Source organism: Gigantopelta aegis, chromosome 6 (genome assembly GCF_016097555.1).
Source record: "Gigantopelta aegis isolate Gae_Host chromosome 6, Gae_host_genome, whole genome shotgun sequence".
NCBI classification, from domain to species: Eukaryota; Metazoa; Mollusca; class Gastropoda; order Neomphalida; family Peltospiridae; genus Gigantopelta; species Gigantopelta aegis.
The window spans coordinates 55,021,131-55,048,561 of NC_054704.1; the positions used below are offsets into that span (position 1 = coordinate 55,021,131).

A 27,431-nucleotide genomic window follows, 5' to 3' on the forward strand; every position below is an offset into this window, starting at 1 on the left:
ATCTACCGAGAGCAATGAGGTATATGTATATGTAACTTAAAGAATCAAAAGTAGATCAATTGGCAGTGGCAGTAACTGCTGATCTTGCTCCCTGCCACCTATTAATGAACTCTCTGATATTCTAGTGTAGTATATATTTTCGGTTAATTTGATAAGGTACAAGAAAACACAATGCAAAATTGCCAATAAAAGTAAAAACAAAAGTGAAAAAATCAAAGGAATAATGAAAAAACAAAACATGCACTGATGCTGTGAAAATCATTATTAAAAATATCTTTTTAAAACATATTAACAAGTACTATTTAAAGTGGAATTAATTTTTAATATTGGCAACGTTCGGATATCAATGCATAATTTTACAATAAGTATAAATTTATTATAAAATATTTTTAAAAAATAAAATTTAAATCTCAGTATATATTGATAAATATTGTTTTAATGTGTGCAGTGTATTTTAAAATTCTGCAAAAATGTTTTGTCAACAAAATATCTTAGTAATTAAAACAATAATAAAAAAGTCATGATTACAGATTCATTGTTAATGTGCTTACATGAACCAATGCTCTTTAAAATCTTTCATCATTATATTTCTACATTTGTTTTACTTTGAAATTTCTCAAGTAATATTAATGTTAAAAATTTCATATACTTTTACTGCCAAAACCTAATAAAAGAAGAGAGTGTAGTAAGACTTACCTTTGTTGATGACAAACTCTTTACCACTGAGAATGTGGTGTAACAACGTCTTCATTTCAAAGGGACTCAGATTCAGCAGGTGGTCAGATGCTTCTTCCACTGCAGATCAAATAACTACATTTTTATAAATAACGATAAATAGAGAATAGTATATGAGTGGCCGTCATTTACCATTTATCTTACGAGTTGTTTTAAAACATGCATAACAAGCATAAGCTAGTTGGATACATTTTTAAACAAGTTGTAACATAAATGGTATTAAACAGACTTGATTGTAGTATTCCATTTTTTACATATCCTCAAAAACCAGGTTTTAAACAAATTTTAACATCTTTTCCAACTAAAACCTATTGACGGCCCTAGCACTTGTAGCTAACCAAAGCAGCAGATGAATTAATTTCAGGTTAACTTGTATATCACAGTGTAATCAATAATAATCATGTTTTTTTTAAATACAGATGGTATGGAGCAGCCAGTCATATATCTTTGAATTGTTATCACACATATGTGTTATTAGTATGTGTTACCAAAATAACTAATGATGTTCTCACTAATGGGTGTGTAAACATGTACTTTAAAAAGCTACATGGAGTCAAACTACAAAACAAAACAAAAACACAAAAACCAAGTTGAAAATAAAATTTTTAATCTATACATTACGAACTGTGATTTGTAATAATTTGTAAATACAATGTATTTCTCTCATATTCTTGTTATTTTATTTGTTATTTTGTCACACATTACAAGACCAATAGTATGAATATTTTAAACTGTGTTCTTTGTTCCACTAACCTGAACAGTTCAGTGTTCTGACCAGCTCAGAAGCCATAACCTGAATAATGAGACCAACTCGAAGACGCAACATTTCACGGAAAAGTTTCGGCTCAGTGCGGATAAACATTGCCAGATAGATCAACAATTCCTGTAATGACAAAAAAGAGAGAAATTGTAATCTTAAAAAATCACAAATAAGTAAGGCCTTATTACAGTGTTTGTTCCATGATTGAATGTCTTTGAATCAAAGATTTTTCACTAACAAATTTGTCAACAGTTATCATAATCATATGTAAAAAAAACCCAAGACACTTCATATATCCCAACCAGAATATGTTTAATTAACTTTTAAGATATTTGTTTTTGCAATTATTTTTCATTTATTAGAACATACACAAAATACTGTTATAAAAGATCCCCAAAAACCACCATGATTCACAATTAATATTGCAGTATTTAATGTCATATATCCCCCAAAACCACCATTTGTTTTTGCAATTATTTTTCATTTATTAGAACATACACAAAATACTGTTATAAAAGATCCCCAAAAACCACCATGATTCACAATTAATATTGCAGTATTTAATGTCTATTAATACTGGAAAATTAGATAACAAAATAGCTATTTATTTGTTAAGAAATCTAAGTTCTGCAGGTTTTAAAATAACACAAAATGCATAAATTATACAGTTTTAGTAAACATTTACATGTTGGAAGTTATGTTCAGTTTTACAAGTCAGGGCCTGTCTATGGAAAAGTGCAAATAAAAAATCCTTTGTTGTTACTTAGAAGCACCAGCTGGTTTTCTCTCTTATTATCTAGCCAATGTGTCGAAATAACCTTTTACTAGAAACCAAATAGCCATAGTTTAAAATAAGTCAAAGGGTCATGAAACATATACTCCACCCACAAAAATAAAAACCAGTTATAAGACTTGATATACATTTTTAATTGCAATTGCAATTGCAATGAGACAGATCTTCGTTCTTGTTCAATTTGTGGTGCTGACATTTTTGGAGTGTTTTACAAATGTAGTATGGGCATGTTTGTATGATATTTTATGGCTATTGTTAAAACAAAGTCAACATGGTTAGAAAGATCATTTATGAAACAAACCCATAAGTTACTTAATACTTTGTGAGAAGTATATACAAGTAAATGTGTGACAAGCACAACACACCTGAGTGAGAGAAGCAGTACTCGTATCTTCACCACACGCATTGTAGATGATGGCTGACAGCTCATCCGGGGGCAGAGGCCTAAACGACAGAAACAAAACAATACCGTATAAACAGCTCAAACAGGCCAAAGCTGAAAGTGTCCCAAACTTTTAAATATTGTATAGGTGGGGAGGGTTGAGGAATCATTATAGCACACTACCACCATCTGTTACGGACAGTAAAATTAAGTAGCATAAAAACATGGAAATTAATGGATATATTTTTTTAATTTGTAGATAGATGATAGTAAGAGATCTGCTGTTTAAAATTTATCTAAGGGCATGAAATGCAGTGTCCAATTTCAAAACATTTCAAACCCACAACAACCTAGTAGGGGCACTTCTGGTTTGTTTTGTTTTTATTATGTAACCTCAAATTATTTTCTGGCAGGAAGCCTGAAACAATATGCAAATTCAGGAAAATAATTTAACCCTTTTCATAATCAATAAAATTGGGAAAAACTGAATTGTAAAGTGTCATCCATCAAACTGGCATGGGTAAAATTCAAGCTGTATCCCACACCCACCCACCCAAACCTCTGTAGACCCATGTAGTTTGTAGTATTTAAAAAATGAACACCCACGATGTTATGATCTTCTCTCTATCTGGTGGCATTCCAACAGACAGCTGTTTCTGTCTCACCAGCAGATCAGTGGCAGCCTAAAATAGACAGAGATGACAATGATTCATTATGTTCATTGTTACCAACTAAAGCGTGTAAGGTGAACAAAATATTGTTTTCGTAAATGGAGGGTGAAACTTGCTCTAACAGTTACCTCTGTTAATAAAGCAATCATTTATCTTACATGGCTACTGTTTTTTTGTCTTACAAATCTGCTAGTACAAATTAAAAACCCACTTGTATTAAAAGATCACCTTGTTTTTCCAAACAATTTAATATATCAGCAGTAGAAAGTGACTTGCATTAAGCTGCCACTTGCCTTTAAAATACGAAATGAAAAAAAAAGATAGAAAGAACTGTTTTATTTAACGACACACTCAACACATTTTAGTTACGGTTATACGGCGTCAGACATATGGTTAAGTACCACACAGATCGAGGAAACCCGCTGTCGCCACTTCATGGGCTACTCTTTTCAATTAGCAGCAAGGGTTCTTTTATATGCACCATCCCACAGACATGGTAGTATGTACCACGGCCTTTGATATACCAGTCGTGGTGCACTGACTGGAATGAGAAATAGCACAGTGGGCCCACCGACAGGGATTGATCCCAGACCGACCGCGCATCGAGCGAGCACTTTACCATGTGGCTATGTCCTGCCCCAAATATGAAATGTTTAATAATCCTTTTTCGGTGGTCACATTTACCACAGGTCTGAAAGTTAATGCGTAGAACTCATGTCAAACCAACAAGGTTATTACAAACAAATACTTTGTCATCGGGATTATTTTCAGTTAAAATTAAAAAGAAAATCTTTGACATACCAATGCGAGATCTTCAACCCGTTTCTTGAGCATGCCCGCGGAGTGTCGTACCAGCCACCACTGGTGCCAGTGTCCCGCCTACAATTAACAAAAACACATATCATCTGTTTAAAGGAATGGACAATTAAGGCATCTGGTCTGGTATGCATATTCAACGATATATAATGCACATTATTGTTTAATATCAACAAGTATAATCGTACAGTTAATTAATAAAATGCTTAAATGTGACGGCTATTATATATAACGGGTGCAGCCATTTTGCACCATCCCAGTGAATATGCCCTCTGCATGGCGAGCTGGTGGTTAAGTAATACCTAACATGTCACATCAGGAATTAGTCTTCAAACTGAAGAAATAAAACATACCTGATTTTTGGCAGATGCATCGCAATGTTCTGTAATAATATCCATCCCAGCAAGCCAGCAACATAATACAGTTATTTCAACACTTTGACAATGGTGGCTTATTTTGTATTGAAAAATAATATATACTTGTTTTGTACATAAATTAACCCACGTACTGAAATAATAATCGGAATGTGTTCTTGGTTAATTGGTCTTTTCTATTGATGCAAATTGGAATATATTTAGTTAAACAGTTTATTATACTATCCAGTCATTTATGTTGTTTTACAAGTCAGGTTGATGAAAGCGAATCGCCTTGTCGTAAATTAGAGCATTTGTTTACACTGTGCTTAAGAGGGGTTAGACGGAGCTGACGTCACTTCGCCCCAAGCTATACCACCGGACATCACAAAAACGAAACAAAATGGCTGCCCCCAGTTAGAAGGAATAATCATGTTTTTTCATTAATTCTAAAATTACGCATTTTTCATTTGTTAAAGTGTCAGTATGTGTTGGTGGTTCGGGTATCCATCTTTCCAACACATAAGGCTCTTGTTTGAGTTGACCCTACCTTTAATCTTAAAAACTCACTTTCCTGCTGTTAGAAAGAGGATATTATTACCGTAATTAACATTCTCAACCTCAACTCACTCTTACCGGAGTACAACAATCCCATTTTAAAAAGGATCTCAACAGGCTAAGATCAATCATGTTCCAATCCATGCATCAAGTTCGAACCTCGAGTCTTACACAGATTTAGTTTACACCCAGATATATTTGAATGTATGATTAATCAAATTTATAGCTGTAATTTTTATGAAAAATTCAAGCATAAAAACAATTTAATTCATGTTTGTTTATTTAATATTGTTATAGTCAAACAGGCAAGAAAAAGAAACAATCAAATGTTTTTGTAAGAATCTCTCTGAATCTCAACTGTTTATTATTGTTAATAAAAAAAAGTTCTCCCTTGGGTTGGAATTTCTTTACATATACCCAACAATAGTGATAGATTCTATGGAAGGGACTGTCACGAGGGTGATAAGATTCTATGAAAGGGACTGTCCTGAGTTCCTGAGTTTGTTGCTAACTAACAGATGTTTTAATGATTAAACTTACATATTACGGCAAGTAGATACATTTTTCTACATAAATATCACAGGTTGTTCATTAAATATGTTTCTGAATGTTCTAGTGTTTGTACTAGATCGGGCTACTGATATATTCTCAACCAAAAAATATATTTAGTGATAGTATGTAATATTAGTCTTTAAAATAGTCCAAAACATCTTACAATGGCATCAAACTGTGGACAGTCTTACTCAGGATGCTCACCTTTTCATAAAGCTCACACAGAAGTTCTTTCACTGTGCACGTCTGCCCTCCCAACTGTGTGTCCCAGTCAGCACCTCTGGAATTACAGCATCATAGTATTGAAATATAAGATAAATACAGGTATAGCTAAAAAAGAACATTAAATGTTTAGCTAACAATAACATTGAATATAAAGAGCAAAGTTATTGAATAAAAAAAGTTTAAGTCAAAAAAAGAAACAGAATTTCGCATACAAATTAAATAACCGGCCTCAGTGGCGTCGTGGTTAGGCCATCGGTCTATAGGCTAGTAGGTACTGGGTTCGGATCCCAGTCGAGGCATGGGAAGGCTCAATGGGTAGGTGTAAACCACTTGCACCGACCAGTGATCCATAACTGGTTCAACAAAGGCCATGGTTTGTGCTATCCTGCCTGTGGGAAGCGCAAATAAAAGATCCCTTGTTGCCTGTCATAAAAGAGTAGCCTATGTGGCGACAGCAGGTTTCTTCTAAAAAAAAGTGTCAGAATGACCATATGTTTGATGTCCAATAGCCGATGATAAGATAAAAAATCAATGTGCTCTAAATAAAAACAAACGTTACAAATTAAATATAACGTTTGTGGCAAAATATATATATATTTTTTTTTAAACTTGAAAAACATGCAGAACTGAAGGTTTCTGCAATAATATCCTAATGATATTTATAATTTATTACATTATAGAGCTCATCTACATGTACTTAATCATTGAGTTCTTAATATACAGAAGGTCAAAAGAAACTTTACCATAGTTTTAAATCACTCTGGTGTAAAAACAACAAAAGATAGTCGCATGAGGTAAAATATACTGACTAGATCAATATGTCAACATTAACATAACTAAAAATGAGTGTCATTCAGCATCTGATAATGATGTCACATTTTCCCAAAGCGAGGTGGTGTACACAAATCAAGCTTTCAACTTCATGGACGACATGCAAAGTATACAGACAATCACTCAAGTCCAATAACAAGTCACATTAATAGCGTGTGTGACCACCCCTTGCCCCAATACAAGCAATAATTCTCCGACACAGAAAAAATCAGTCCTCTGATGAGGTCACGTGGGACACCTTGCCATTCTTCTTGAAGGGCCTGGATCAGTTCCTGTTGGTTGGCTGGAGGGTGTGGTCGTTGTCGAACACGGCGATCCAAAACATCCCAGAGGTGTTCTATGGGGGACATGTCTGGGGAGCGTGCAGGCCACGGCAATACGTTTACGTTGTTGGCTCATAGGAAGTTCTGTACGATTCTGGCTGTATGAGGTCTGGCATTGTCTTGCTGAAAAATGACACCATGTGGCTGCCGTTGGAGAAATGGTATTGCAGTTGGACGAAGAATGTCATCCCTGTAACGTTGAGCTGTCAAGTTTCCGTGAACGATGACCAGTGGTGTCCTTTCCTGTGCACAGATACTTCCCCACACCATGACACTCCCTCCACCATATGGCACGACCTCCTGAACGCAACAAGCCGCCACTCGTTCTCCCCTACGGCGGTACACACGCTGTCTTCCATCAACTCTGAACAAACAGAACCGGCTTTCATCAGTAAAAGGAACCCGCAGCCAATCACGTCGCTGCCAACGTCGTACAGTTCTAGCCCATGTCAATCTCAAACGACAATGTTGTGGTGTCAGTAAGTGTCCTCTATATGGTCTGTAAGCCCTTATCCCATGAGTCCTGAGTCGCCTGGCCACTGTCTGTCTACTAACCCTGTGATCTAAGGCATTCATTGCTGATGACGTCACTGTCAGGATGCGATTTCGTAGATGCAAGGTACGCAAGTACCGGTCATCATGGGGCGAAGTCACCCTGGGTCTGCCTGTTCTTGGCCTGTCTGATGTCTGCCCTGTTTGCCTGTAGTGTTGCATCAAGTTTGTAACAGTAACACGGGAACAACCGAAGGTTCTGGCGATGTGGGCATGAGTGGCTCCCATCTGTATCATACCCAGGGCTCTCTCGCGTTGTTCTGGTGTCAGTCGTGGCATTCCTATGGCGGGTTTTTTTATCTGTGTGGATGTCTGACATACCCTTTTTTTATACCCTTATTGCACGTGCAATTGCTGTTGTTCATAGTGCACAAGTTTTTCACTTTTCTGTGTGTTCCACCCAAAACGTGCAGTGGGTGGGTATAATTTTCTGCATACATTATTGTTGTGTTTGGGCTATGTGTTTTGGATTAAGTTACTTTTTAAAAACAATTAATTTTTTTTTAAATTCCAAATTAAAAATGGTAAAGTTTCTTTTGGCCTTCAGTATATAAGTACTTTTAACAATGTATATTTCAACATTTATTATTAAGTATAATTGTTAAAAGACACAGTCAACATGTAACTACATGTACATGTAGTTAACTTTGTAACAGTTGGCTTAAAAGGTTAATTTATTTTGTTGTTAAAGTTCAAAATATTTAGAATTTAAATGATAAAAAGCATCAAATTATTGACTTAAGAATTTAAATTTTTAAAATTAGTAATACTGTACATCCATTGAATATTTGTTTTTAAAATCTTGCTAGTAATATTTTTGTATAGCCTACAAGCATTTGATCGAGTGAAATAAAAATATTAATAAATTAAATAATTATTTATATAATTACATATAATATATCTCAAGAACCAAACCACTGAAAAACACCATAAACATACTGCAAAACACTAAGATTTAAATATTTTTAATCAACAAAATGCTCAAAATGCTGAAAAAAGAAAAAACAAGAAAAGGAAATCATACAAATTTTAGAAACATCTATTCAGGCAAAAAAAGGCAACAAGTTAAGACAAAACTACCAGTAATATTTAATCTATAAAATGTTAAAAAAAAATTAAAAAAAGAAGTTGAAAAAAGAAAAGAATAGAAAATAAAGAAAAAAAGCATAGAAATTTCTAGTTTCGAAATGTACTCAGTCACACAGGAAAAAAAGTTAATAAAATGCATGAGCTGTTATTAATATCACACAAATGTAACCAATTCCGCTGCATTATAAAACCCATGCATTATAAATATAAAGGATCACAAACCTAGTCAAAACTGACACACTGCATCAGAGTTTAAGCTGTCATTTGCCAAACTGCCAATTAAATGCGATTTAAAGTTAAATTTGACGAATACCAATTCGCCAAAAAGCTAATTCGAAGATTGTGTGTCATTTACAAGTATGTGTATAGCTATTTTAAAAACAGAATCCTGTTTAGCTAAATGTCACTTGAATCTGGCTACAAATTTTTTAATCAAATTGACCAAGATGTTTTTAATTTTTGGTGTACAGCTTAAACCCCACTGCATGCATTCCGTAATAAACTACCCAGTAGCTAATCGCTGGTGACGTTCAAGTGTTATTTTAGGAAGACAAGTTTGCACATACCCAGATTAGTACAGCGACAACAAACCCTGTGGAGCCATATCCAAGCAGACATAAAAAAGTACCAAAAATAAAACTACAAATACCTAACTCCTGTACGAAACAAAAGGCCTCTACAAAAAGAATAACAAAAGTCAACAACAATAAAAATAAATGTGAACACACTTATTTTACTGAGAAAAAGTAGTAAATAATGAATACAAAAATATGCTAGGGACTACATTTTATATATGGTGTCCAGTGGGCCAAAAACAATGTACCATATTTTAAAATTCAGTCAAAATTAAATGACTTTCATATTATTGTGAAACAAAATTAATATAACATAGGGATGTTTCAAGTTATTTCTATCAAAACAGCTTTTCAAAATATTTTAATGTTTTTCATTTGTTCTGAGCAGATCGAGACAAGTCTTTTTAGTACAGTATACTACCAGTTATAATTACAACCACTGAAGAGTTGTGAATATTCAGAAGTACATTTCAAGTTAATGGTAATTGTTAGTATATAATTATTATATACATGTATATCATTATCAAACAGTATTGTATGTACTGGAAGTACAGACCTTGGTGGCAGATTTTAAACTGAATAATCATATAATATTGATTCTTACATGAAACACAAATTTCTTTCCATTTAAACTTTCATTTTATAGTTTATGGGTTACGTGGTAACACAATAATTTTGCAGAATGAAATGTCTCACCTACCATAAACCTTTTTGATGCCCTGAGATGAACATCCATAGGTGCACCCACAAACCAAGTTTCACTGACCTACGACGTGTAGTTTGTGACAAACTAATCTAAACATGAAACTTTAATGGAAACGTTGATGCTGTCACAACCACTGTCGGAAAAGTAATACTTATATCTTGCCTTTTTATTTCATAAACACACACACACACACACACACACACACACACACACACACACAAAACCCAGATATTTAAATTACAAATTATTTTAATCAATGTCAGTAAAGAAAGCATTCATGTGTTAATTTAATAATCTGCGTTCACACTTACACTTTACACTAGTTGGACTAAACTGGTGTAACTAAACCAGTTTAAAATGTAAATGTGAACGTGACCCTTTCACTATACCGGTATAGCTAAAACACTTCGGTACATGGCTTAGTTAAACTGGTATAACTAAAACATTTAAAATGTAAGTGTAAATTCAAACTGTTTTAGTTAAACTGGTATAAGGTGGAAGTGACTGTGATGTCTCAGTCAGAATAAACAGTGTGTAAGAAACGGCCTAACAAACTCGTAGTCCATTGTTATTTTGATGTCTTGCACAAGTGTGGACAACTACACTTCCACCGTATACCGGTATAGCTATTACACGTGTGAACACTCATCGTTTCTAACCAAAATTGTAAATTGACGGCGGGTGTGTTCTGTATTGTGATTGGTTAATTACATTATTTTTCCGGGATCAAAAGAAAATAACACCCGGAAAGCTAAAGATGTCATTAAAAAGTGACGCCATTAGAAATTGGAACAGGCGAAGTTGACGATTCAAGGGTTTACAGTTAGATTATAGCCAGGTATTTTTTTTCAAGAAATACCAAATATACAGTTAGTTCTGTAGAAAAATCATTCAGTTTACAATGGACATAACCATATAGAGTTTTTAGATTTGCAGGTGTTATTGTCTATTTGATGCCCGGAAATGTCATTTTTGACCGAAGGTGTTGCCTGATCAAATAGACAATAACACCCGCCAATCTAAAAACTCCATATGGTTATCTCCTAAGTGTTTTAGCTAAATCATTAAAGTTCAACTAGTTTAACTGGTGTAAGTGAACACAGATATAGACGAAAGGAAGAAATATTTTAGTTGACAACACTCTGAACACATTTTAAATTATGGCTATATGATAATGATAAAGAAAACCCACTGTTGCCATGGACTACAAACGATCACAAAGTACTGTGTCTAAAATGCACAGTTTTCATAAATCCAATACAACAGACCTTTAGTTTGATAGTTCTCAAGTTCAATCATGTTATTAAACTTACACATTGGTAACCATTATAAACACTACAAGACGAAACCTGATATCAACAACACAGAAAGAAAGAAAGAAGTGTTTTATTTAACGACGCACGGTTATATGGTGTCATACATATGGTTAAGGACCACACAGATTTTGAGAGGAAACCCACTGTCGCCACTACATGGGCTACTCTTCTGATTGGCAGCAAGGGATCTTTTATTTGCGCTTCCCACAGGCAGGATAGCACAAACCATGGCCTTTGTTGAACCAGTTATGGATCACTGGTCAGTGCAAGTGGTTTACACCTACCCATTGAGCCTTGCGGAGAACTCACTCAGGGTTTGGAGTCGGTATCTGGATTAAAAATCCCATGCCTCGACTGGGATCCGAACCCAGTACCTACCAGCCTGTAGACCGATGGCCTGCCACGACACCACTGAGGCCGGTCAACAACACAGAGTCAGCTATTGTTTAACAGTAATTATAACACTGGTTTTTACCAATGACATTTTCTAGGGCATATAATTGTTGGTTGGCAGTAAATAATATATTTTATTACGCCGCAGTGGTGAGGATATACTCATGTGATATTTTCCGTCTCCCAGTGTGAACTACGTCTTTTATGAGGTCATGACCTCCGATCATCTGAACGCCTGTGTTACACAGTATAATTAGTGTGCACATGGCTCTTTCCATTCATTTAAGAATTGACCTCAAGCTAAACAGAACAAATTCAGACATGTATTGTTAAAATATGTATATGAATATATAAGATTTGATCGCAATTACCTTTTTGTTCATGCAAGTATGAACCGAAAAAACTATATGCACACTGTATGACTCCGCATAGGGATCATACAAAAGTGTACACATTGTTTTTTTGACTCATACTTGTATTGTTTGTGTAAACTTCATGGATACTTACGTCGCGTAAGAATGCAAACGTTCATTCAGTATTATTTGAATCTGGTGATTGCCAAATGACGTGGTTAATTATTTTCAGTTCATCGAAATATGAACGCAAAAAAAGAAAGCATCTCTCGACCAATCAGATTGCCATAAAGTGTATAGATGCAAAAGAAAATTTAATTACATTTTTATAATTAGAAAAATACTCGCTATCAATACTTAGCCATATAATTTAACAAAAATACATAATATCTTAGTACTTTTTTTAGCCTTGAATACATTTATAGTACTGTTTGTATACAAACTTTATAGAAAGATATGTAGGAATGCAAAGTTTCATCGACATGTGGCTAAATCATTTGACCACGTGACTTCACTGCAGTACCATTGTACCACTGTTATGCTACGTTTGGGTGTGCTTTGACATTGACATTTCTGAGTTGTAAACTCATAATTACAACTTTGGCTCTTTAGGTCACCCTCTGAATCATTCCCAAGCTTTGTATTAAAACATGGGCAAAGTGTAATGTTAACAATCAACACACCACAGACCTCGAAATTCAGAGATAATCTTGTGACAGAAATCTGGTACAGAAATAGTAACAAAGCAAACATCTGATAACAACAAAAATTATGAATTTTCCAAATGGGTTTTATGGTGGTGCTGATGATTGCTGTTGCAAATTTAGATGGTTGAAGCTGTATTACTGAATGCAAACACCAGCAGCTTACTTTGTCACAAAGAGGTAATGGATGATGTCTTATTACTGAATGCAAACACCAGCAGCTTACTTTGTCACAAAGAGGTAATGGATGATGTCTTATTACTGAATGCAAACACCAGCAACTTACTTTGTCACAAAGAGGTAATGGATGATGTCTTATTACTGAATGCAAACACCAACAACTTACTTTGTCACAAAGAGATAATGGATGATGTCTTATTACTGAATGCAAACACCAACAACTTACTTTGTCACAAAGAGGTAATGGATGATGTCTTATTACTTAATGCAAACACCAACAACTTACTTTGTCACAAAGAGATAATGGATAATGTCTTATTACTGAATGCAAACACCAACAACTTACTTTGTCATAAAGAGATAATGGATGATGTCTTATTACTGAATGCAAACACCAACAACTTACTTTGTCACAAAGAGATAATGGATGATGTCTTATTACTGAATGCAAACACAAACAACTTACTTTGTCACAAAGAGGTAATGGATGATGTCTTATTACTGAATGCAAACACTAGCAACTTACATGTACTCTGTCACAAAGAGGTAATGGATGATGTCTTATTACTAAATGCAAACATCAACAACTTACTTTGTCTGGATGATGCTTATTAACACCAACAACTTACTTTGTCACAAAGAGGTAATGGATGATGTCTTATTACTTAATGCAAACACCAACAACTTACTTTGTCACAAAGAGGTAATGGATGATGTCTTATTACTTAATGCAAACACCAACAACTTACTTTGTCACAAAGAGGTAATGGATGATGCAACCAACAACTTACTTTGTCACAAAGAGATAATGGATGATGTCTTATTACTGAATGCAAACACCAACAACTTACTTTGTCACAAAGAGATAATGGATGATGTCTTATTACTGAATGCAAACACCAACAACTTACTTTGTCACAAAGAGATAATGGATGATGTCTTATTACTTAATGCAAACACAAACAACTTACTTTGTCACAAAGAGGTAATGGATGATGTCTTATTACTTAATGCAAACACCAACAACTTACTTTGTCACAAAGAGATAATGGATGATGTCTTATTACTGAATGCAAACACCAACAACTTACTTTGTCACAAAGAGATAATGGATGATGTCTTATTACTGAATGCAAACACCAACAACTTACTTTGTCACAAAGAGGTAATGGATGATGTCTGTAAAACTGCAAACACCAACAACTTACTTTGTCACAAAGAGATAATGGATGATGTCTTATTACTTAATGCAAACACCAGCAACTTACTTGTCAGAAAGAGATAATGGATGATGTCTTATTACTGAATTCAAACACCAACAACTTACTTTGTCACAAAGAGGTCATGGATGATGTCTTATTACTGAATTCAAACATCAACAACTTACTTTGTCACACAGAGATAATGGATGATGTCTTATTACTGAATGCAAACACCAGCAACTTACTCTGTCACAAAGAGGTAATGGATGAAAGAAAGAAATGTTTTTATTTAACGACGCACTCAACACATTTATTTACGGTTATATGGCGTCAGACATATGGTTAAGGACCACACAGATTTTGAGAGGAAACCCACTGTCGCCACTACATGGGCTACTCTTCCAATTAGCAGCAAGGGATCTTTTATTTGCGCTTCCCACAGGCAGGATAGTACAAACCATGTGAACCTTATTCACTGGTCGGTGCTGGTTTACACCTACCCACTGAGCCTTGCGAAGCACTCACTCACGGTATCTGGATTAAAAATCCCATGCCTCGACTGGATCCGAACCCAGTACCTACCAGCCTGTAGACCGATGGCCTAACCACGACGCCACCGAGGCCGGTAGGTAATGGATGATGTCTTATTACTTAATGCAAACACCTACAACTTACTTTGTCACAAAGAGATAATGGATGATGTCTTATTACTCAATGCAAACACCGACAACTTACTTTGTCACAAAGAGATAATGGACGATGTCTTATTACTTAATGCAAACACCAGCAACTTACTTTGTCACAAAGAGATAATGGATGATGTCTTATTACTGAATTCAAACACCTACAACTTACTTTGTCACAAAGAGATAATGGATGATGTCTGCCTGCTCCTGCAAGTTCTCCGTCTGTTGAAGATTCTCAATCAGTTCACGGATATCAATGTTCTCATTTTCGCTCACACCGATTCGTTTGCGATGCATCAATGGCGACATGTTGGGACTTTGAACGTGCTCCCCAGAATGACTCCGAAGATGTTCAACATGTTGCACCTCTAAGATAACAACCAAACAAATTAACGTCATATATAAAATATTTGTAAAAATTAATTTGAGGTGGACTCAAATCATATGGATTTTTATTAAAAGCACTGACACACATTACAGTGTGTATCAAGAAGACATTTTGTTTTCGAAATCTTTATTAGCGATATTGCTAGTCAATTAAAAATTGATTAGGCCAAACAAAATAAATTTCAGGTCTCTGGTATGTCGATTTTGACCCTTGCATGTCAACATTCCCCCCGCCTCGGTATGACATCAATTTTTGCCAGACTTTTCTTGCTATGACATTAAACCGCATTTGGAGCCAAACTGCTATTGTGCATGAACTAGGACCTGCATTCTGTTTTCAATTTAAATATGCCCATTATTTCAGTATCAAATATACCCACCTTTTTTGTGCAATCCATGCTTTAACAAAAAAAAGCTGCATCGCCATATCTATTCTGAAACTTTTTTTTGGGGGGGGGGGGAGGGAGACCTTAGCAACTACTGTTTAATATTTTTAAATTGTGCAGTGATCTCTGAAACTTGTGACGTGATACTGAACAAAATGTTCCCTGGAGGATGTAGGAGTCGACATGAAGTCTGGGTGTGCTTTATACAAATACAATATTTCAGTTGGTATGAAATGCTCTTACTGGGTAGCTGGGGTTTCCATGTGTTCTGAACAATGGAATATAGTTATAACCCAGTGAGTATTTGTAATATTTCAATTGCTCCCACTGGCAGTAGTAATCAAGAATTACCCTAGAGCACAGGATTCTTCCTTGTACAGAGAGTCATTGGTTCAAATCACCTCACTGGAGGTTGATGTACATGCATGATACTAGTAGTCTATTTATTTTTTTGGCTAAATCATTTAAATATCAAACATTTCATAAATGATAGTAGGTATCTTAAGACTTTAATTTCCAACATTAACTCGAAAAACCAGATATGAAAAGACTGTTAAGCTGTGGGGGTTTTTTTGCAATTTTTTTTTTTTAAATAGTACATATAAAACTTTCAATTTTTTTTTAGTAAATGAGCATTCAAAGCAACAGAGATGTGCTAGTTATAATTAAACAGCATGGTGAAAAGCTTAATAAATTGTTAGTCACATGCTCTAAGTTGCTTTTCCAGCATGAAAAATATTCTGGGTTAGTTTTCCCCAAGGTGGCAAATGAAAATGTTCTAGGTTAATATGTTATTATTAATTTTTTTAGTGACTTTTCATTTTTCTCTGTTATATTTCCAGTGATCATGCAAGACTAACAAATCTGTGTTCTCCTCTTCTATTCCCACTAACAATTTCTGTTTTCAATAAAATATTAATTTAACCCACAATGACCTACATTTTGCATGAAAACACAAATAATAATCAAAATAATTTGTCCATCATCATGCAATACAGTTTCTCCGTATTTGACTATTTTATGTCTTTATTACACATATTAAAGACCCTAGTTTCAGCCCACTAAGATGGACACTAAGTTTGGTTAATCTACAAACCTATAACAAATTTGGATAAAATTATATAATAAGAATGAAATTAAAGTCTGTGATGTTTAAACAGGGAAAGTCTAAAAATAGATTAGATCTTGGCTCACTAACCATTACTTCTCAAAGGGGTGTGCCATTTTAGAATAATAAAAAATGTATTTTGGGGTATTACGAAATCAGGATAACCAAAGAAACACTTTGAATGTCCGAAAATGCATATTGTAATCAATAAAATTGATGTAATTTCTAGGTTAAATTATCAATAAATGGCTATATAGTTACAAATATGTTGTACTGTTTAAAATTAGGGTCTATCACTTTAATAGAAAACCTATTAAAACCATTTCTGGGGCTATATTTGCAACTCTCAACATGTTCACGTGAAGTACTCTTTTTTCTTTTCTTTTTTTGGTACATCTACATGTACTCTCTGGCTCCCTACCCCTACAAATGTACATCAAGAACTTTGATTTTACAAAGGGTATTTTTATCTACTTTTTGTTTCATTTATAAAAAAAAGTTTGTGTTTTATGACCCTACTAGAGCACACTGAATTGATTAATTGACTGATTTAATAATTTTTGTTTCCTCATTAGCAGCAAAGGATCTTTTAAAGGTACTTTCCCACAGACAGGACAGCATCACCACAGCCTTTGATATACCAGTCGTGAGGCACTGGTTGGGATGGGGGAAAATCCAGTCAGAGAATGGGTTCAATCCTATGATCAATTCACCTCGGGCAAGTGCTAAACTGAGCTAGATCCCTCCCTTTTCATTTTAAAAGCATAAAAGCAAGTATTAACCCCTTCCCACCCAGAGTAATAAAAAAGCAAGTATTAACCCCCTCCCACCCAGAGTAATAAAAAAGCAAGTATTAACCCCCTCCCACCCAAAGTAATGTCTGTGTCTCTATGTTCATAAAAATTCTGATAATTGTGAATGACCACTAACTGCAAAAGCAAGCCAAACATTATGCATATATATACAAAAATATTTCAAAACTTTAAATAAACTGTAACCAACATACATTTTGCATGACCATGAACAGACTTGATACAAACAAAATACCTTAGATGTCCTATACTATTATATAAAGCATAACAAAACCATGATGTGCATTGGTAATTTTGGTCACTGTTGTTATTTTGTTGCTTTTAAAACAAGAATATATTTTTAGAAGTCTACTAATATAGGTAGGATACAGAAAACTGTGAAAACTACAACATTTATAAACTACATGTGTACATGTAATAACAAAACAGACGCCATTATAACGCCCAAACTATTTCATTGTCAACTTTATGAAATGTCATGCTCGGATATTTATTAAAATTATTACAATTTTACTGTGAAATTAAAACAATTATGTAGGAATGTTAGAGCCTCAAGGTTGAGTGGCAAGAATCATGTCAATTTAATAGGCTGATAGTAAAGTAACAATTATACAACATTTAAAATGCATGTATCTATGATAAAACATGCAATGCCAAAAGTGTGTGCATCATTTCAGACAGCCGAATTTAAAAAAAAGTAAAAAGCAAATTTTAAAGTAAAATTAAAAGCAATAATAGGAGATATGAACATGACCGCAGTACAAAAGCAACTCAACTATTTCAGTGCTTTCAATATTTGTGATATAGGTGTAAATAATCTAATTAAAACAATTTATTAATATACAAGTACCTTTTAATACATGGGTATATATATTATAGACAATGCTTCTGTACATGTACGTCAAAATATTTACTGGTGGCTACATTGTATATCAGTATCTGAATCAACTGTCACTTTTACTATTGGCTTGGTTTGTTCTGGAATAATTGCAGTACTACCAATAAATGACTAGTAATTGACATGCTTTATATAAAATGTTGACATTGCAATATTTTGTATTTTTGTGAAAAGCGTAGGATTTGTTCATAAGCTGATGCACAGATGTTAAATACTGTAAATAAGCACGATGCGTACACAGATGTTCTTGCTATTATGAAGAACATCAACCATGCACACGGTGGTGGCAGAATAGCATTAGATAAAATATTGTGCATACCCTCGTCATGAATTGACGATGTAGGACTGCTCGATGAACTACGACAAAGTTCTATTGGTCACAAAGATTGAAAACAAAATATCAGTACAAACAAAAACAAAAACAGAAACCCTCAGTAAATAAACAATGAAATTAAGAAATAGATATGCCTCGAAGAATGTGCTAATATTGACACCAAACTGCAATACATTAGAGTAGATTTTGTATGTGTTTTTTACTGACTGAAAATAAAGCAAGGTGGAAGAGATTGAGTCAGGTATTTTGAACTTTTTGAGTCAGTGTGGTTGATTATGAGGATAATATTTCCATTACAGTAACTGTTAATGGGCAGAAGTCAAAATAATGTGATATTTGGCTACTGCATTATAAAAAATGGCAGGTGGATATTAGCACAAACTTTAAGATGTATCAGGGGTGGGAATTGGTGAACTGTAAAAAAGAGGAAATCTAGAGGGGTCCTGGAAATTCTTGGAAATCCTAGGTTAAAATCTGTGCCATCTGACACATTTTGGAGGAAAGGACGATTGAAATGTGAGGAAACACAATGTTCTATGAGAGGAAAACAGCTGATCCGAGGAGAATTCCCACCCCTGATGTATTCAGGCAAACCTGACTTTATTGCCAATGATTGTTTTTTAAAAAAAAACCTCAAAGATATGTTTTATTTTGTGATACAATAGATTTTTTGTTGTTGTAAAATAACCGATTTATTTTTGTTAATGACGTAAGGAAATGGAATTTAGTTTTAAAAACTAGACTGAGTACTTGAAAAACATTATATCCAAAGCAATGTCACGGTTACTGCATAGCTGTTAATGACTATATTCCAAGGTCTTCATAATGAGTAGCCACTAAAGCAGGTCTGACTGATACTGTTAGTCAAGTACAGTAAAGTACCAGCTAAGCATTATATTTTATTAAAGACAAAAACAACAAACTAAAACAAACATAATAACACCTGGAACACGTCAGCCAATTCCCCAAATCATACCTCGGATGTATGACAGTGATATAATAGTCTTAGCGAATCCAGATGTTTGTTTTAAAATATTTCAGTTTAGCGAGACAAAATGTAATAATAACTAGTATTGAAGCAATCTTTACAGTCAAATAATTAGGTTAATGGTTTGTACAAAGTATTTTTAATAAAATTATTGTAAAATAAAACTTAAGCTACTACTGTAAATAAGGTAAACAATCCTATATATGATTAATGACATAGTTGGGCACTATATGTCATGTGGACGGTTAGGTTTAACACCAGGAAACTGCTTCACTTCATACATGTACATCCAAAGTCAGATAACCGAGATAGGCCAAAGTGTTCCATATATGAAAAACACGCACACTATTCCAGCAAAATGTAGGTCATATGATATCCCAATATCTTACAACTTGTTGCATACAATGAACTCTGATCACATATTAAATGAATCATAAATTGAAGTACAACCGTTATAATGAGTGTTGTGTGATTATGAGGAATGAACACAGCTTGTACTGAAAAGGCAAAATGTTAGTCAAAAAATAAAAATAATATTAACAATTACAGTTGTTTGTGCAACAAAGAGGATAATGACTTGATAATCCAACTACATGTACCAATAGCAACCTTCCATTTTGATACCAGATACATCACACTAAGACTGAACATAAATTAAACAATTAATTAATAAATCATAAATTCGAGAAACATTTTAAAGTCTTTTATCCAATATTTATATTCAATTTATTTATATTTGACTATCTTACATCTTTGCAATAAGAAATTAAATTAAGGCTGCCATTTTGAGTTGGATTATTTAGTCAGATCATTCTGCAGGCTTTCAGTTTTAACTGTCAGTGACTATGCTATGGCAAAAAATAAAGAGGTTAATTAATTAACATTACAACTGCATATCAAAGTCCAGTCCATTCCGTGAATGTATATACACAAAACCAACAACAACAAACAAAAAAAAACAAAAGAAAAAACAAACAAACAAAAAATAAAACAAGATTCTGATATTTTCTGTTGCCAGACAAAAAACAAAAAGGAATAAACAGTCATTACATCAACCGTCTGTTTTACTGCTAATGAGTAAATGTGTAATTAAATTTGTAAGACAATTAAGGGTTTTCTTTTTAATTAAAGCAAACAAACAAACAAATAACAATACCAACAAACAAAAACTTTAAAACATAAAATATAGTACCAGTGGTACAGTAGTTATAAAATGAATAATTCCAAAATATAACATGATATGTGCCGAAATCACTGCATACTGACATACATTGTGTTTCAAACACTTCCCGAAATCACTGCATATTGACATACATTGTGTTTCAAACACTTCCCGAAATTACTGCATACTGACATACATTGTGTTTCAAACACTTCCCAAAATCACTGCAGATTGATATACATTGTGTATCAAACAGTTCCCGAAATCACTGCAGACTGACATACATTGTGTATTAAACACTTCCCGAAATCACTGCAGACTGACATACATTGTATATTTGTTACCGGTTATAAATATAAGAATGCATGTCCCAAACACAACGGTTAATTTTAAAAAATAGACAAAAACAAGAAAACGCAGACAGGCAAACCATCCAAAGTGATCATGACTTTTAAAATGCAGGGTTCGCTTTTCACACAGTTATATGCCACGTCCAACCGCAAGAACACAATGTTCAGCGCACTGCATTCCATGGGCACCATCTCCAGACTGTCAGCAACTGGGACCTCCCTGTCGACCACTGTCCAAGACTACAAATTATTGCTTAATTGTTTTAGTGCCTATTAATTGCCAGAGAGAGGTGTTTGTGTCCGACAGTGGGCCAGATTCATCGACAATGGCCCTGCATGGAGACAGGTGGTTTTGCTCCGAAATGTTGTATAGGCGTCGTGGTGAACGTTATGCGGCAAACTGCGTGCAGGAAACAGATTCGGCGGGGGTAGTGTCATGGTGTGGGCAGCCATCTCACACACTGGCAGAACTGACCTGGTCCACGTGCAGGGCAACCTGAATGCACAGGGCTACATTGACCAGATCCTCCGGCCACACATCGTTCCAAGCCAACGCCAACGCAGTGTTCCAACATGACAACGTTCTTGGCCATCGATATCACGGATTTGAACCCAATTGAGCATCTATGGGAGAGTTGGACCGATAGTGACAACCACAGCCCCAACCCTGCCCAAGCTGGCAGCAGCCTTGCAGGCCGAGTTACCATCCCCCTGACGTCATCCGTACTCTGGTTGCTTCAATGGGCAGGCGGTGCCAGGCAGTTGTTTTACTCCAGATGACCTTGACCTTGGTGGTGTGTCAATGGACAATTGTGAACAATCCTGCAACATTTGGTAATTATCGGACTCACCATTCAATAATGAAATCAATTCTCCAAATGTTACGACAATGTGGTTTTGCGTTTCTTCTTTTGAAGAGTATACATTGTATATTTGTTATTATCAAGAATACAAAATTTAAAAATAGAAAAACAAGAAAACAGACAGGCTATCCAAAGTGATCATCTTTTAAAATTTATTTTCACACTTATATCCCAAAAGGTTCAAGCGCACTGTCCTGGGCACACATCTCAGCAATCTGGGCTGTCTGTCCAAGACAAAATTATTGCTTAATTGTTAGTGATTAATTGAGAGAGAAGTTTGTGTACTGGGACACCCCCCAATAGGTTGGAAATTGTACTGGGGTGTGAACTTGGTACTGACCTGCCTTAAAAACCAATGGCTTAACCATAATGCCATCAAAGTTGTTCTGTGAATACTAACATTCGTAGAATAGTGCAGAAATAAATTTACTTTTATTACTACTGAATATTATTGTAAAATTTAATATATATGTCCATTTGAATAGCCTGTCTTAGAAATATACTCAGACTTTTTTCTTATAGTTTGTATAGAAATCACTGATATCAGATTTATTATAAAATACTGACATCATGCCATATATAATACTGTCAAAGCTCCCGTAAAGCTCTGTAATGTGATTCCAAACTCTCCAATGTACAGGGTACATCATAATATGGTTGTCTAGTGCACAGGTGAAAAGCTCACCATGGTATAGAATTTTGCTGAATATTTATCTATTTTATTATTTTTCTGGCACAGTTTTAGTATCCAAGACGCTGTATCATTTCCTAAAACAACAATGTATTTCCATAGTTATGTGTTACATTCCAGAACAAATTTGTTGAAACACAGTGGTTTCATGTGCCATTAATAATGTATAAAATTATGAAATTTGCTAATATACTAATATATATATATAGAAATCTATAACAAAAGAAACATTTTGTTTGCACATTAGACGTCCACTATGAAAAGTTGAAGGTCTCAAATTTTCTCATTTTCTTGGGGTTTTATAAAGAGTGATTCATAAACTGAGCTATGGACATCATGTAAATAATAATGGAGGGACACCATGTTACAGTCAAACTGATGAATGTGATTTGTAGTTTGAACTGAATGTTATTAGAAAAAATCATTTTAGAATACTGGTATGGATTTATCACCAAGAATGTTTCAAGGCATATTTTAACAGTTTTGGTTCCAAAATGTACAACATGATGTCACAGTAGACAGTTTAAAAATATTAACTAAGGTAAGAATATAATTCTTAAACTAAAATTATAACATGCATTTTTTGTATTTTATTGCATGAAACTTCATTTTAATTTAGAATACCTGTTGACAGGTGGATGAAACACCAGTTAACAAGGTAAAAAAAAAACAATTTACAAAAATTATTGAACATTATGATTTCACAACAAGTATCAAAGAAAAAAGTCTGAATTGGAACAGGTCTTGAATAATACAACCTTCGACTTCAAGCAGAGCATTGTCTGGAAAAAGAAGCAAGCATCAGAGACAATATTACATGCAATATGGTGATGAGACAACTGGCACAACACATAAGTACACACTACACTATTAGTAGATAAGTTTTAAAACTGTATGGAGTGGGGTAGGTCTTAGAAGTCATACCCAAAACAGACGGACTTGTAGGTGTAGGATCCAAAAAATTGCAGTCTGAAATAAATACCGCCATTAACATGAAAGAAATAATAGAATTAGGCATTTATAATAACTTGCAATAGCAAGAAGTAGCAAATACATTAATTGCAATCATATGGTGCGATATTAGTGACCAACAGCCCCAGTTAATGTTCATGCTGAGGTGCCACCAGCATCCAGTATTCCGTTAATCATTCCTATCAAGGTTATTTAAAGGTCACAGGGTGGAAATGACCTTGACATTCAGATAACTTAATTGTGAATAGTTTTGACATTGGGAACATGAAATTAGCAATTGTCTTTTAAATATTTATTTCACATTTAACTTACCTGATGGTTATGAGTATAACTAATTTGCAATACCAATACACATACTACATGTCTTTGTAAAAAAAATGTAGCTTACAGATGACATAGTTTTGAACACTGTTATACTGCTGGAATAGCCAACAGAACATAATATATAAATCACTGTACAGATGGTTATGTTGCTGTAGTGGCTGAGCTACAACTTGCATGTACATGTGGTGGTACACTCGATGGTCAAGACCTGGATGGGGAAAACGCCAACATTAGCGATGATTAGGTGCACCCTATTTAAACTTGCAATGGGTACAACTTCAGACTTGTATGTGTATATAAACTTGAAGAAAACCAATCCAATCAAACAAACTGAAAACAAAATGATTTTTTTTGTTTGTTAAATCAGCTAAGAATGAAAAAGAAAAGGCAGGTACATGTATGTTACCAGGACAACAGATTTTAATGTTAGTGTGTATGCTCACTTGTATGGATTTTTCTCAAGTAAGTAAGTATACACACACACACATACACACACACACAAACACACACACACACAAACACAAACACACACACACACACACACACACACACACACACACACACACACACACGTATGTACGTACACATTCATGAACAAAAGATGTCTAACAATAAAATTTTACAGAGTTAATGCCAAATTCTTATACATGTATTTTTTTTGCTCTCATTTGAGATATTTCATAATTTTAGACACTCATAATGTAAACACTATAACTAGAATAAGTACTGGTATGATACAAAATCTGTATGTTATACTGCTGACAATAGTAATACATCTTTTATTTCATTTTTAATAAAATAAATGGTAAAAATTGCACTTTTGTACAAACTTAAGATAATTTCTTATCTGCATTATTTACAGCAGGAAAAAATCTTAATATTATTATGGGTACTGTTAAACCAAAATAAAACAAAATTAATGTTCACAGACTTAATGAGACGACTCGTGATTGGTGACTGGTTAAAATTCAAGCAAATCCAGTTTAAAACTATTTCAAAAGATCAGATTATGTTATTTTTAAAAATACAAAAACATTAACATACAGAAATACACTATCTGCATAAGTAACTATTTTGTATAATAAATTTCATACGGAATTTCTTAAAATACTAATATGAAAAGTTATTTTTTCAAGACAAAAATGTATGGTTTGTATTAACAACTAATAGCTAAAAAATGGTCTATTTAAATACTAATAATACAGATATAATGACATGAAAGCAGGCATGTGTGCAGGATGAAGGTTATGGTGTCGAACCCCACCCCCACTCAAACAAATGTTCTTTTTTTATCAATACATTTTCCAGGAGAGCATGTCTCGACCCCCACCCCATGTCATAAACCTTGCTCGCCAGTTTAGATGCCCCTGCTAAAATTCCTGCACACGCACCTGGAAGGTATTCAGATCATAGACGTTGATACAATAGCAGTGAGATCACTGGGGGGAAGTGAAAGGTAGGAAAAGTTACAAAATAATCAACAAGTAAACTCCACAATGGATATCTCACAGGTTAGAAGATATGGTGATTTGTACAACACAAAGTCTGAACTGTCATTGGCCATTTTGTCTCATGTTTCCACCAAATCAATGTTTGTATCAATGTTTTCTAAATAAATTATAATCTTACAAACAAAACTATGTATCTTGAACTTTGAGCTTGTTTCAGATAAAATATGTGATTACAGTTTGTGCATACATAAACATATTCAAATAACTTTTCATAATTATGATATGATCTGTAGATAGAACATTTTTAACCCAAGTAACAAAATTAAATAAATAAATAAAAAAGTTTTTAAATGTGAACAAAAAACAAGTCCCCCAAGAAACAACTTAAAGGAAAAGTTAATTAAAAATTGTGATTTCTTACCATTTCAAAATAAAAACTTTTTTTTTTAACTGTTAAATTATTTTTAAGACTGAATGAAAACTAAAATTATGTCCATGTTAGTCTTCAATTAACTAACTGCAAAGTTTTTACAGAGCTCACCCTGTGAGTAGCTTTATTAGTCATTGTTATATTTACATGATTATATAAAGCTTAAACAACCGTGTTTAAGAAAAACAGGCTACGTAAATTTGGCCCTTAGTATGACCAATATTATTTGACTTTCCCTCCCAAAAAATACCAATTTATTTTACTTTTTTTTTTCTTTTTTTTTTTTAAAGATGCCAAAACAAAAGCTATTTCAGTGTGAGCCCTGCATTTAGTGAAAAAAATTATATCATCAAAATGTGTTAACATTATCTCAAAGTGAACGCTGAACAACAGTATTAGGTGTTCCAACTGAGGAAAGTTTGAAAGAACAAGGTAGACGTGTGCTGTACCGAGACCTACCTTTTGACATGCCTTCTTGGAGCTGAGATATTTGCGAATGGAGATCTTAATTTTAAAACAAACAATAAAATTCAATTTCCCAGTTTAAGAAACCAAATTAAAGTGGATACCTTGAGATGAGATGAGATTTCTGTCAAGTATATACATGTGCCACTGAAAAAAGGCTACACACTAGTAGGCTAGCTCCCATACTCAATCAGCAATTGTTATACAGTGGAAAGAAGAAGAACCAAACAATCAAAACTATATATCCAATGAAGGGTCAAGCCTGTACATCCTGATCCCAACCTCCAACCAAAAAAGTTAAAAGTTTGTTTTGTTTAACAATACCACTAGAGCACATTGATTTATTAATCATCAGCTATTGGATGTCAAACATTTGGTAATTCTGACATGTAGTCTTAGAGGAAACCTGCTACATTGTTCCATTAGTAGCATGGGATCTTTTATATGCATCATCCCACAGACAGGATAGCACATACCATATCCTTTGATATACCAGTCATGGTGCATTAACTGGGATGAGAAATAGCCCAATGGGCCCACCAATGGGGACTTATTGCGCAGGCAAGTGCCTTGCCACTGGGCAATTTGGTAATTCTGACATAGAGTCTTAGAAAGGAAACCCACTAGTTTTCCGTTAGTAGCAAGGGATCTTTTATATACACCATCCCATAGACAGGATAAAACACACCACTGCCTTTGATATATCATCTATGGTGCACTGGCTGGAATGTTAAACAGCCCAATGGGCGCACCAACGTGGATTGATCCTAGACTGCGCATCATTTGAGCGCTTTACCACTTGGCTATATCTCACCCCATACCACAATCAAGACATAAGGAAGGACGTTGAAACCATGACAATTAACAACCTGGCTACAGATTTATTAAGCTATCTTAGCGCTACGATACCATAAAACCATCATAAACTATGCCAAAGCCATGATGGTTTTATGATTTTGTTGGGCTAAGATAGCTTAAAAGATATGGGCTGTGCAGTTTGGTAAACGGGATCACTAAATGAAACTTTGGAGAAATCATGCATCATGTTTGAAAAA

At 34.2% G+C, this 27,431-nt stretch overlaps 1 protein-coding gene across 1 annotated transcript in view; it reads right to left on the reverse strand.

Annotated features, from left to right (window-relative positions):
* The window catches only part of LOC121375527 (phosphorylase b kinase regulatory subunit alpha, skeletal muscle isoform-like), an 82,361-nt gene that overhangs the window by 12,954 nt on the left and 41,976 nt on the right, over positions 1 to 27,431 (reverse strand). Inside the window, 10 exon segments of the mRNA XM_041503022.1 lie at positions 697 to 795; positions 1,489 to 1,618; positions 2,654 to 2,732; positions 3,277 to 3,353; positions 4,143 to 4,220; positions 5,825 to 5,900; positions 9,290 to 9,316; positions 14,925 to 15,123; positions 23,493 to 23,516; positions 26,371 to 26,415. Of these exon segments, the coding sequence (XP_041358956.1) occupies positions 697 to 795; positions 1,489 to 1,618; positions 2,654 to 2,732; positions 3,277 to 3,353; positions 4,143 to 4,220; positions 5,825 to 5,900; positions 9,290 to 9,316; positions 14,925 to 15,123; positions 23,493 to 23,516; positions 26,371 to 26,415 (834 nt within the window).